Source organism: Quercus robur, chromosome 12 (assembly GCF_932294415.1).
Source record: "Quercus robur chromosome 12, dhQueRobu3.1, whole genome shotgun sequence".
Classification (NCBI taxonomy): Eukaryota; Viridiplantae; Streptophyta; class Magnoliopsida; order Fagales; family Fagaceae; genus Quercus; species Quercus robur.
The window spans coordinates 36880491-36894288 of record NC_065545.1 but is presented as its reverse complement, the minus strand read 5'-3'; the positions used below and the strand labels follow the sequence as shown (position 1 = coordinate 36894288).

The following is a 13798-nucleotide window of genomic DNA, read 5'->3' as shown; positions in this document are numbered from 1 at the left end:
CATATAATTGAATTTAAATGGTTTTTTAAAACAATTACATGATGAAGTTGAAAGAATTTCTGGTCCGCATTAATTTGGCACTATAAATAGTAAGATTCCACATTTCCAACCTTCAGGTAAAAAGCAAAAACTGGGAAACGTCAATCAAGTAATCAACCGAGTCGGTAAATTTCCTGTTGCAATATTGCCGTGTGATGTAAAAACCATGTTACAGCTGTCCCAAAACTTATGTCTGTGAAACAATTTTAATATTACTATACACACTTTTTGTCACAGCTTGAGAATATCTATATATTAAAAAAAAAAAAAACATTTTGTCACAATTTGATGATATATGCAATTTGATGATATATGCAATAGTAATTAATAAATTTATCAATTTTCACCATATTTTTATATAAATTCATTACTTTTTTTCACCATTTAAGAATTATGAAATACAAAAGTTATATCTATCACTCTGTTTTTGAAGAGATTTAATTCAATTTCTCTCCCCAAAAAAAAAAAAAAAAAAAAAACAACTGTTTAAGTCAAGGTGAGAGATTTCAAAATGCTTTTGACTTCAACAATCACATTATTGATATCATTCGCTTTCTAGAAATTAGCCCCACCTTATTAGTCATAAGACTCATGACTCACAAGGAAGATAGTCAGGAATTAGAAATAAGGGCTACTAGATGTGCAATCAAAGATGTTAGAATTAATGTTTTCTAAGAGAGAGCAATTGGTCTGATAACTCGGAAAATTTAAGTGATTACTATATTGAATTATGCATTAAATTGAACCCAATATAAGGTATATATAGAAAAATATTAAGTCTAGAATGATAACCCAAAAACCATATTGAAGTCGGTTGTATTGCAAAACCATGGCTGTAACGAAAGTCAATTATGAACGATGAGGATGGCAACTCTGATAAGCATATGTATATAGAGGAGAGTGGAATTGTTCACCGGAAGATATATATATTGGTAGAGGAAAACATCATAAGAACAAAAAGGCATTGTGCACTACAAAAAAACGGGTCTATAGCCGCGTTTGAAAAACGCAGCTATGGACCCCAAAAACGCGGCTATAGGATAGAGTTGTGTTTCCTATGTAAACGCGGCCTAAACAGCGCAACACAAAGCCTATAGCCGCGTTTTTGAAACCGCGGCTAAAACTCTGACCTATAGCCGCATTTTCTAACCGCGCCGCGTTTTAAACTATAGGTTGTTTCAAGGTAGCTGAATAAGAGTCTATAACCGCATTTAAAACACAGCTCAAAGCTGCCATATAGCGGCATTTCTGAGAAACGTGGCTATAAGTTTGAACCTATAGCTGCGTTTTTAAAAACGCGGCTATAGACCCAGTTTGAGCTGCGTTTTAAACACAGCTATAGATTCTTTTCTGGCGACATTGGAACAACCTATAGCCGCGTTTTAAAAACGCAGCTATAGTTTTTTTTTTTTTTATTTAATTTTTTTTCCCTGTTTTCTCAACTTCCTGCTATTCACAACATCGCAACTCCCTGCTTTCACAACACATCCCAAGATCACAAGTTCCATAATAAACATCACAAGGGAAATAAACAAGTTCCCATTCCTACATCACAAGTTCCATAAACATCACAAAGGAAATAAACAAGTTCCCATTTTTACATCACAAGGATTTTTGTACATCACGAAAAATATACTAGAAGGATTTTTTTACATTCTAAATTGCTCTCAAAAAGCCACAAGCAGCAAGCAGTTTGCTTTCTTGTCCACTTCATGGTAAAACTACACAAATTATTCTTTGTCAAGTTAACTTTGCCAAATTTTTGCTTGCAATACATAATACTCTAAACATGAATTCGAAATTGTAATTCGGCAATGCTTAGATGCACATTTGTATCAAAAGGCCTCACAATGGAGCAATTTGGGAGAATAATGTTATGAGGGAGAGCTCATTTGGATTAAAAAAAAACAATACAAAGAGTAACATGAGAGGAAGACTAAGCAATAGTTCAACTATTCGTTAAAACAACCTAGTCAAAACTTCGAATTCAATCAAGTTCAGCAATACATTATTGACATTGATAATTTAAATTGTTTTGTTCCTTTACATTACGTATTTTGCATGTGTCTAGTCATGGAGATCTAGATGTGAATATGCCAAGAAACTGTGTTCTTCATGTTTCAGGTGACAAATAAGAATGCGATACTGATATACACCTTTGAAATGCGTCTTGAATCAACTTATATTACAATAATACAATTGCATTATGAGATTTTATAACATATTCACCAGCAGAAAGTTTTCTTTCCTCCTGTACTGACTACTGAGGTTCATAGTTTATCCATCATAGCATGGAATGTATATATGTAGGCTACTGTTTGTAGAGAAATTTTGTTTTACCTCAGGATTCACAGTTTCATTTCCATCAAGCACTACCCTAAAATATATTAAAGGCATCATATTAATATCACATAACAATGCGTGTGCAAGATATTAAGTTTTTGGCTAAATAACATTTGTTTAGTACCTGAGAAGGACCTATACCACACATCCCCTGGCTAAGTTGCTCAAACATGGTTCTCATCGACGCCATCATTTCAGCCATTTGTGCTTGGTGCCTTGCCTCAGATTGAGCTAGTTCCTCCCTATGCCTCGTCTCAGATTAAGCTACTTCCCCCCCTACAAATTGCTAGTGCCTCCCTAAGCTCTTCATGACTCGTCTCCAACTCTGACATCCTTTCGTGAGTTCTGCTTGACGACAGAGTACTAGTCGAGGTAAACTGTGATACGTTTCTGGCACTTCTTCCTGATGGGGTGATTCCAAAACCTACCCCACGTACACGACTTGGGTGCTCTGGACGACCCATCACCCGAGCATACGCGTCGTCGTTGGACAAGAGGATTCCATTACCAATCTCTCCGTGTAGTCGTATGTCCTGTTCATTCAAAAGTACTGCCATCCTATCCTGTTTTCCCACAAGAACCAAACAACATATTACACACCATAATTAATACAAACACAAAATACACTAAAATTCAATTCGATTAAATTGTCCTTACCATCTTATCTTGCACACGGTCACTAACAGTAACCCCATTTTTGGTACGGTATACTTTTTGAAATACATCCACGCGTTCGACTGCCGCCCCTTTATCTTTCGCCTACATGATGAACAAACATAATTACAATAAACACTAATTATTTAATGTTGTTATGCCACAATTAACACAAGTCCACAATGAAATGGTCATAACATAGCAAAGTTAGTCAAATAAAGATAAAGCTGAGAGAGTAGTAAGAAAATGAGAGGATTTAGCTACCTTCCAAATACACGTGGGGTTGTTAAATGAAGAGATTAAAAATAAAGATGACATGGAGATTTAGAAAATAGGCATCATAGACTTTCTATAATAACACTTTATTTGAGATAAGATTGAGATGCCCACTTTGCACACAAATTGTCACAAATTACCCATTGGTGATCTAAAATGTTCGGACTTAGTAAACTAGGCATGTTTCTCTATGATTTGCAACTAATCCAATGTTATGTTCGATGATTTGCCGGAAAATATTTGCACCAAGGATGACAAAAAATAAACATATAAAACTTCCCATTTGAATCACTATCCTTCTTAACATCTTCTTTGGCACATGTTCCATTTGTCCTAAAGTTAGCTATAATGAAAACAAGCTTTTGCTTGTGTATAGCAACAGTTTGAAATCAAATGGATGAATGATCACCTTAACATCAATGACGTCAATTATAGGAATTTCCTTTCTTTTTCTCATATAGAATTTTATTTAAAACTAAATTTAGTTGTCTTGGATAATTAGATAACGTGGAGATTATGGTCTCTATATTTTACTAAGTTGCAGCTACAAGAGTTGTTTACGATTAGATCCTAGATAAGCACGTCAAGATTTTGAGGGGACATATGATGGTTTCTATGAACTAACGATCTAGGACTCCATTTTATATTTGGCAACCATAATTTTTCTTTGATCTACACTAGGTGAAAAACTGTAACATTCAGCAAACCACATACGCATAATCTATCATGTGAGCTAGTGGGCATCAAAATTTAAATTCTAGGTTGAACTAGTGCACAAGCAAACTTTGCTAGACTTTCTCTTCCGGTACATACATAAAACAAAGACAGGCAATCCAAATGTTAAGGAACACTATTTTCTTTTTATCATAGCATAAAATGATCCAAAGTTGGTACATTTAGAAAGTACGTTACAGAAACTTTCCATTTGTATCAAGAACAAGCAAAATGGTGTTCATGAACTACATACTGACCAACTGTGCATAATTTGTACCTCATGACTTTCATAGAAAAAAAAAAATATATATATATATATATATATATAAAGGACAATGACTCAATGGTATGTAAGAGAAAATTTGTTATTCCTATTCCATAAAATTATCACCCAAACTCTCTCCCAAATCAATTCAGATAATTTCCAAATAAATAATCCTTCATCAATTCCAAAGCTTCTCCTTAGTTTTAAATCCTATTCTATAAATCCCTTTTTATTTCATTGTTTTTATGCTTCTAGTCGCTATAATAAATAGCAAGCTTGTGTGATTGTCATTTAATCATGTTTGGGTGATATTGAATATTTATAGACATGCATAATTAGGCTGGGATCATGTTAGGAATGGAAATTACTCTCCTTAAGTGGCCGCTTAATATCTATATATTAAGAGGATTAACAAAGTCATCTCTATATATTAAAAGGATGCATAAAGTTATGTATTGCATTTTTTACTTACAAAAAAACCTATAATTTAACTAACTTATCCTTATTCCTAAAACATATGAAATGAGGTTAACTTGGTAAATAGCACCTCAAAATATCAGGGGACATCATGTAGGCATTTATGAATTCTAAGTTTATTTCTTACCATTTGAGCAGAAATTTGAGCAAGACTTTTGGCCCCAGATCTTGCTATGTCTTCCTGCTCACCTCGACTCGCCTTGTTTTTGATACTTAATGTCTGCAACCACATTACCATAAAAAAAAATAAATAAATAAAAAAAACAAAACATCTCTTGACTAAATTACCATGAACATGAGATCGACAAAGAAAGTAGCAGTACCTCAGTTTTGTCATTGAACCAATAGTCAACCATCTCCGTCCAGTGCGCTGTGATAACCCCAGGCCGTTGACTAGCCAATACTTGTCCACGTGACAGCCCAGGTTTTTTGTGATCCTTCTTCAACTTAGTCATGCGATTTCTCCTCAGTTCTCCTAGCTGATGCATTGCCCATCCCATTTGATTGGGTGGTTTGACAATAGTGGGATCAATTATATACCGTTGCTGAAATGCAAAAGTGGAGTTAGCAAAATGTAGTATTTTAATTAGAACAACGACTGAATATGACATTTAATTAGGACAGCAGATGTAAAGAAAAATAACTAATATTTCATTTCCATACTACCTCAATCTCCGTCCAACAATCATTTTTAAACTTTTGAGGGACGCTTGGCCACCCAACAGGCGAAAGCGAGCATAATAGGCCATTCTTGCAAAACGAGCCCAACCACCAAACGAACAAAGACCCGTCATCATCAATTGGTTGGCCTTCATCATTTAACGGCAACTGGATTTTGTACTCACCTATCATTGCCCATATGTCAGCCAACCTTGTTTTCCCACGTTTTCCAGGCCTATTTTCTGATGCTGGATTTTGTACTGGTGCTGGATTTTGTACTTGTGCTGGGGTTTGAACATAATCATCTGTATCTACAAGACCACCAATATTAGGACTGATTTAACAAAGCTCACAACTAGTGAAAAATATCACACCACGCAAAAATTATGCATCTACCAACTTAAATAATAAAAGGTTTACGATTTCATTTAAACAAAACATGAGTAAATTTAGGCCTTTCTCCCACGCATTCATGTAACCCACTTGTTGTGCAAGTGTAACTTTCAATCATTTAGGAACAGCAACATATTCTGATGACTTTGGATTGTATGAGGTCACAAACAACCAATACCTCCGTTACTAGAACAAGTTAATTGTTGAGAACATTTGCTGACTTGCATTATAATTATAATGACTATTATAATGTATTTTCGTGACTTCATAAATGTATGAGACTTCTTCATACTACCCCTCATGAACCTAGATGCCTATTGGCACTGTGAGTAATCGACCAGTCAACTTGTTCACCCATTAAGAAACGGCAATCCACACATTTCGTAACGCATTACCCTCTATAACAACCTGCAACCAGTTCTCCTTAATAGTAACTTATAATTCCCATAGAAAGGTTGTAACTTGGCCTACAAAGGAAGAGCACTTAACCAAAACTATATCTTGGCACTTATAACGCATAAAAGGAAAATGAAACTATGATAACTCTTCTATCATGCGATTTTGTGAGTTTATTTTGATTTAGGTTAATTTTGCATCTTTAAAGAAGCATGCACTTACGTAGCTGTTGAAAAGATGAGCAACCATGCTTCGTTTGGGTTGCCTTCATTTATCCTTAATAAATTAGGATTTAGAATATATAATTTCAACCCGAACTTATCTTTGATCATTCTTAAGTACACTGAATGGATGAAAGTGGACGGAGTGGACCAAAGTGGATGAAATTGGACCGAAGTGATCGAATGGACCATAGTGGACCTAAGGACTGAGGTAGACACTGTAGGACCAAAATGGACTGAGCAGACCAAATTAAACCGAATAGACCAAAATCGACCAAATTGGACCCAAAGGAAATGAATGGACCAAACGGACCAAACTGAATATATTTAGATATTTTAATTATATTATTAGTTTTTGTAAATCAACAACTCATAATTGAAATTGCAAAACATAAATCCTACAATATTAAAAAATGTGAACCCAATGAATTCCTATAGCTATTACAACTGATCCAACCATCCAATAATAAACATCAAACCTTACATTCAAAAACATGACCAATACCTGGAGCCAGTGTCTCATCATCGTCACTTGCCACCGATCTTGCGTCCTCAGAAATGTGGGCTTCCTCATCAGCTGCCTCCACCCGTTGTTGTGAGTGTGACGATCCTTGCCCAATGTAAACAAGTCGCAACTGACGTTTCCTCCCCATTCTTGCGTCCAACACCTTTTACAACACAAAGAGGAAAAATGGTTAACAAGCACAGCCAATAATTGTTAACTGTATTAAAGATAATTATGTATGTTAAAACTATTATTTCTTAACAACACGAAAAAATAACAGTTGTAACATATACAACAACATGAAGAAGTAACAGTTTCACCTGATAATTATATATCAGTATCAATCTGATTCTTAAGTCATGAGGACACATATATCCTATAACAAAGACACAAGTATAACTAGAGTCTTCATTTCAAAAAAAAAATGACAAGTCAACCCCATACCAAAACCATGTTTGTTTTTCCCTAAAATTTTCTCTTTTAGTATAGATAAAGATTTAGTCTCGTTTGTAGCAACTTTGTTATGTAAATGAAGTAAGTTTAATTTTAGCCTATTAATTTCCTACTCAAATTATTTTCACACTCCCCACTTTGTTTGAGTTAGCTTAATCACATATTAGTCATGCTCAATCACAATTAAATCATGTACATACTACGTACATCATCATGCCATGACTTAATTTTTCTTGATTAAGGCTATATCAAACCTTCCATTCTTGAACACCTTAATGGGGAACACTCCATCTATTTAACTCGAGAATACTCTTATTTTCTAAATAGTGAGTCCAAATATAAATAAATAATTTATTTCTTTTTCACACTATCCTTCTCCTTTTCTACTATCTCAAATTAACATGAGAATTATCGATCCATTTTCAATTTTGTCCTCTATCATTATTTTTTAATCCTCTCACTCTTTCATTTATTATCTTATTAAATTTTACTCTTTATGTTGTATACCAACAAATAACAACTGACTAAATAATATGATACTACATTCAACTTTAAATCTGTGAATTAATAAAATTTGAAAATGCAATGTTAAAGATATTTTGGTCTTAGAGGTCTAAAACCTATTGTAAGTTGATGTATGGCATTGTACGTATATAACAAGCACACTAACTTCCACTTAGTCTTTGGTTAATCATTTAGGGTTAAACCTAGTATATAAACCATGTATTAGGTTTATTATAAAAAATATACTTAAACAACAAATATGTAGCCATCAAGAACTTTTGTCATAGGCCTAATCACATTAAACTCTCTCTCTCTCTCTCTCATCACAACTTTAACATGTAAGAAATAGACCATCTCATTTTAAATGAAAAGGGGTTGTGTCCTGCCCTTTTTGTAATTGCTTATGTTTTAATGTAATCGTCTTTCATCAAAAAAAAATTTTAAAAAAAGTATATATCCACATTGTATATATTAGTATATATTCGCATTGTATATACCATATTGGGATTGCCGTGAACAAGTTGAGTAAAAGATAATTTTTAAAAAAAAGAAAAAAAATATTGAAGGAGAATGATGGTATGGATTAATCCAAATCCATATCATATATATTTAAGTGTCATCTTATGTTTGGTGAACCTAAATTTTTATTCTAGCAAGTGCCAATAGACTTCTATGTATAAGTCCTAAAATCCAATTACAAATTGACATCCGTAGGCAAATTGTGAAAGAGGATAGGGTCATAGACTCATAGGGAGGAATTCACAATAACAACCCTTTGAAATGTCTAGATCCTTCTAGGTTGTGCTTTTCAAGGCATACCCAGAGTCATAGTGACTGCGGAGCCCTGAACGAACCGGAAAGATACCTCTATGCTATTAGTGATTATATGTTCAAACTTTTATTTCTTAACAGTTTTGACAAAATAACAGTTTCCACATATATTTGCAACATTGTCAAACTTTGCACGCAATATGCCTTTACAAATGAGAACTTATAATTTCAATAATAACTATAACATAATTACGCATACAACAGCAGTATCCTATTACACTACTCATCATCACTGTAATTGACTTTGTTGTCATCTTCATCGTTGGACTCATCATCAATGAACTCACACTCATCCAAGTTGTCCATTTCATGAAGATCTCTTGGGCCAATGATAGAGGCATCAATTGTCATTCCCTCCACATCATCTCGACCCCAACGAAGGTCATCCTTACCAACATTAGGACTAGTGAGAGAGTATGGGATGTTCTCAAGAAACTCATCCATGTCATCCTCATCACAATGGGGCCCAATACCTGCATCAAATACATCTCTGACTTTCGTTTTAACGACAACATACCAATCTTTGTGCCTTTTATCTTCAACATAAAAAACTTATGTAGCTTGAGACGCCAAGACATATGGTTCATGCACCATTTCCTCCCCACCATATACGGAATGAGTAAAATTCACCATAGGAAACCCAAACTCATCAGTCTTAGATCCCCTCATATTTTGATCATCAACCCATTTACACTTGAATAATACATGTTTGATATTGCCAGAATAATTCAACTTAATAATATCTGTCAACACACCATAGTACGTATTGCCACCTTCAATGGCAACACTTACTCCACTATTTTGCGTTTTTCTATTTCCCTCGACATTCGAACTCCTAAATTTTAACCCATTTATGACATAATGTTTCAGCCGATTTACTGAAGTATATGACCCTTTGGAAAGCGTGATAAGTGTATCAATAAGTCCAGTTCTTTCCCTATCAACAGCAGTCATTGACATCACCTAATATAATCAAACAAATTAACTGAGTCTAATTAGTACCGTCATTCTACTTATGGGAAAGTTGCAAAGTTAAGAAGTTGAAGATATGACGCGTACGTGAGATCTAAACCAGCCACAAAAGTTCTCCATGTGGTGCTTATGAATAGTAGCATTGGATATACGACAGTGGCCCCTTTGAAGTTCGTCCTTCGTCAAACTTTTGTGCATCCTACATGAGATGGCAATTGCATTAGTGTTAATACACGTAGCACACATTGGATTGTCGTGTAATTATATTGATGTCCATAGTACTTACTCACGAAACTAGTAAATGTTCTTAGAATTGAATAGCACATAGCGATGAGCTTGGGTCAACTCCCTATTGTCTAGTGCCACACTTGAAACCGCCCCTGTTGACTCCTCCATCGTCCTCGTGAGTCGTGAGAATATAGTTTCAACTCCTTCCATATACCGTGAACAAAACGTTAAACATTCCTCCACTATGTATCCTTCGGCAATACACCCTTCTGGAGTAGCCCTATTTCTTACGTAAGACTTAAGGCGTGAGAAGTACCTATAATGCGCATGACAAGGTTAGTAATTGACACTAGCTATTACAAAGCACACATGAAACCTCATACTGTACATGTATTACCTATGACTTACCTCTCAATAGAGTACATCCAACGGTACTAAACTGGACCACCAATCTTGGCTTCAGTAGCCAAGTGCATGACCAAATGTACCATCACAGTGAAGAAAGATGGAGGAAATATATTTTCCAATTCACACAACGTCACTACAATGTCTGCCTCAGCACTCGTAATATCAAATACCGTAAGGGTTTTTGAACAAATTTTCCTAAAGAAACAAGCTAACTTTAGCAAAGGCCTAATAACGTGCGATGGCAAAGATCCTTGTAAAGCAATTGGAAGGAGTTGTTGCATCAGGATGTGATTATCGTGACTCTTTAAACCAGAAATCTTATGTTCTTTGAGGTTGGCACGGCGTGAGATGTTGGAAGCATATCCATCAAGCACTTTTACGTCTCGCAAAACTTGCAAGAAACCATCTTTCTCCAATGCAGTCATATGAAAACACGCGGACGGTATCATATACTTATCATCACCTTTTTGCCGTAGGTGGAGTTCACTCCTTATTCCCATTTCCGCCAAGTCAAGGCGTGCCTTGTAATTGTCCTTTGTCCAGTCCTTCACGTTCAGCAAAGTGCCAAGTATGTTGTCTATCACATTCTTCTCTATATGCATCACATCAAGATTGTGTCGCAACTTGTGATCCTTCCAAGGCAATGTGAAAAAAATACTTCTCTTCTTCCAAACACACTGGTTTGCCTCGCCTCTCTTTCTTTTGTTGTATTTTTCTCGACATTTCTTTCCCAGACAACGTGTAAATCACATCAAGATTGTGTCGCAACTTGTGATTCTTCCAATAAGGCAATGTGAAAAAAATACTTCTCTTCTTCCAAACACATTGGTTTGCCTCGCCTCTCTTTCTTTTGTTGTATTTTTCTCGACATTTCTTTCCCAGACAACGTGTAACTAAACTTTCAGTGTCCACAATTATGTCTGACGCAACTAGTGGCACAAGAGCCACTCGCATATCAGTAGATCCATCAAATAAAGTATCTTCTTTCCGAAATTCGTGGTCACTACCCAACCATCGCCTATGTCCCATGTAACAGAATTTGCGGCCATTTTTTAAATATTTCGAGTCGGTCTCTGAGGCACAACAAGGACACGCAAACTTACCCTTCGTACTCCAACCCGACAGATTTGCGTATGCAAGAAAATCATGTACGGTCCACATCAATGCTGCACGCAATTGGAATACATTTTTTGAAGATGCATCGTACGCTTCTACTCCAACATCCCATAATTCCCTTAGTTCTTCTACTAAGGGTTGCAAGTATACATCTATCGCAATCCCTGGCAATTTAGGATCAGGAATAACTAGTGATAGAATCAAAGATGACTGTTTCATATACAACCAAGGCGGGAGATTGTAAGGGACTAGTATGACAGGCCAAGTGTTGTGAGTAGTATTCAGCATTTCGAAAGGGTTGAACCCATCCGCAACTAATCCAAGTCTGGCATTACGAGGCTCAGACGAGAACTGTAAATGCATAGTGTCAAACATTTTCCATGCATCTGAGTCAGCAGGATGCCACATTACCCCGTCATCTGTACGACCATTAGCATGCCATTTCATAGAACTAACCAAGTGGGGTGACAAAAACAATCGCTGCAATCTTGGCTTTAAGGGGAACCATCGTAGGATCTTTGCAGCTTTTTTCTTTCCCTTACTAGATGAGGCATTATTACTTGTAACAGATGCCTCTTTCGTTTTCCACCTACTTTCTTTGCAACAAGGACACGCCTCGAGGTTAACATTCTCCTTCCAAAATAGCATACAATCATTGGGACAAGTATGGATCTTCTCATAACCCAAACCCAAATATCGGACTATCTTCTTAGCCTCATAATGGTCCTTTGGCAACTTAGCGTCAGAAGGGAGCATATCCATCAAGAGTTGAAGCAACATAGTAAATGACTTGTTCGTCCAACCACAAAGAGTCTTCAACTGGAACAACACAACGATGGCAGAGAATATGCTAAATTTTGTACACCCAGCATATAAAGATTTGTCCACATCATCTATCATTTTGTAAAACTTTTGTGCACCATCATTCGGACCTTGAGCCGGTTGTTGCACAGTTTCACCTTCGTCCATTGGTTCGGGTGGTATTCCATGCGTGGGGCACAAATCATGCAACATCCCACGAAAGTCACCGTATTGTTCTAGGGAGTCTTGCACATGACTACTCCCACATTCAGTGGCCGTTGGCACAGCTGCCAATTCCCCATGCCATTTCCAATTTGTGTAATTTTGAAGCATCCCCTTACTCTGAGATGTTCACGTGCCACCCCTGGCAGTACCAAATTCATATTCACACATTTGGTACAAGGACAAAAGATTTTCCCATCGCTTGCATGTTTTGATGCAAATTCCACAAATTTAAGTACACCTTCAATATATTTCATTGAACCTCTCTACTTCTTCATCCAACTTTTATCCATTACTATACAAGATAAACAATATCTGACCTACAACAACATTTGGTAATGCATAACCAATAAACTGTCAAATTAGATTCATAGGTGATTTGAGACCTATAGGTGATTTGTTACGAACAAACATACCCAATTATGCTTACATTTTCATAGAACATATATATAACACTACATCAAGAGTAACCTATACTTTCAATTTTCTAAATAATAACACTAAATGAAGCATAACTTAATGTTATATGTTTGGAATATTTTAAGCATAATTGTTGGAATAAGATATTAACAAATCACATATGAATGTAATTGTAATAATTACAACCTCCAGAATACCAAGATAAGTATTTCCAAAAAAGAAGTTGTCTCCTACATGTGATAATCTAAGCTAAAATCTTTTTTCTGTTTGTATGTTCCTCAATATGTGCCGAATAACCCCTGTGGATTCAATAGTGGTGATTCAACCTAAAATTGTTCATTATTATAATACTACTTTCACTTGCATCTGTAAATATGACATTTACACAAATATTAATTACTGTTATTATGGAAAGAGGAAGAAAACGTTTACTGACATATATAGGAACTATGAAGTGTTTTCATTTTCATAAATTACAAGAAGGTTGTTAAGAAGGTTGTGCATTCCTCACAAGTCACAACATACATGTAACAATAACGCAAACGTAATAACTATTTTCATTAAGAGTAATATATCATAATTTTTTTGTTATGCCTATTAAATTATACAACAAAATTAAGATTTTGTGTTGCGAATCTTCCAAATTTATAAATTAAATAGAAAGGTTGACTATGTTGGGTGATTTAAAGTTTTTTAAAGCCTCACTTATTGTAACTATAGTCGTATTTTTAACATACAAACAAGACAGTCAAAATGAATGCAGCTATGATCATGTGAAACTTATTACTTATTACAAAGGGTACCTATAGCTACATTTTTAAAAACACTGATATATGTGGTGGGTTTTAGCTACATTTATAAGAAACGCGACTATAGGGCAACTATAGCTAGATTAGGGAA

At 35.4% G+C, this 13798-nt stretch overlaps 2 protein-coding genes across 2 annotated transcripts; both read right to left on the bottom strand.

Annotated features, from left to right (window-relative positions):
• Positions 1-2636: 2636 nt before the first annotated feature.
• Positions 2637-7091, bottom strand: LOC126708456 (uncharacterized). The gene is made up of 6 exons (XM_050408250.1): positions 6944-7091; positions 5435-5739; positions 5092-5313; positions 4896-4988; positions 3040-3141; positions 2637-2945 (listed from the first exon to the last, which is right to left on the bottom strand). The coding sequence occupies exons 1-6, from the start codon at positions 7089-7091 to the stop codon at positions 2637-2639; spliced, it is 1179 nt and encodes a 392-aa protein (XP_050264207.1).
• A 3854-nt stretch (positions 7092-10945) lies between these two features.
• Positions 10946-12589, bottom strand: LOC126708454 (uncharacterized). Its single transcript, XM_050408249.1, has one exon. The coding sequence runs from the start codon at positions 12587-12589 to the stop codon at positions 10946-10948; it is 1644 nt and encodes a 547-aa protein (XP_050264206.1).
• Between the last annotated feature and the right edge of the window lie 1209 nt (positions 12590-13798).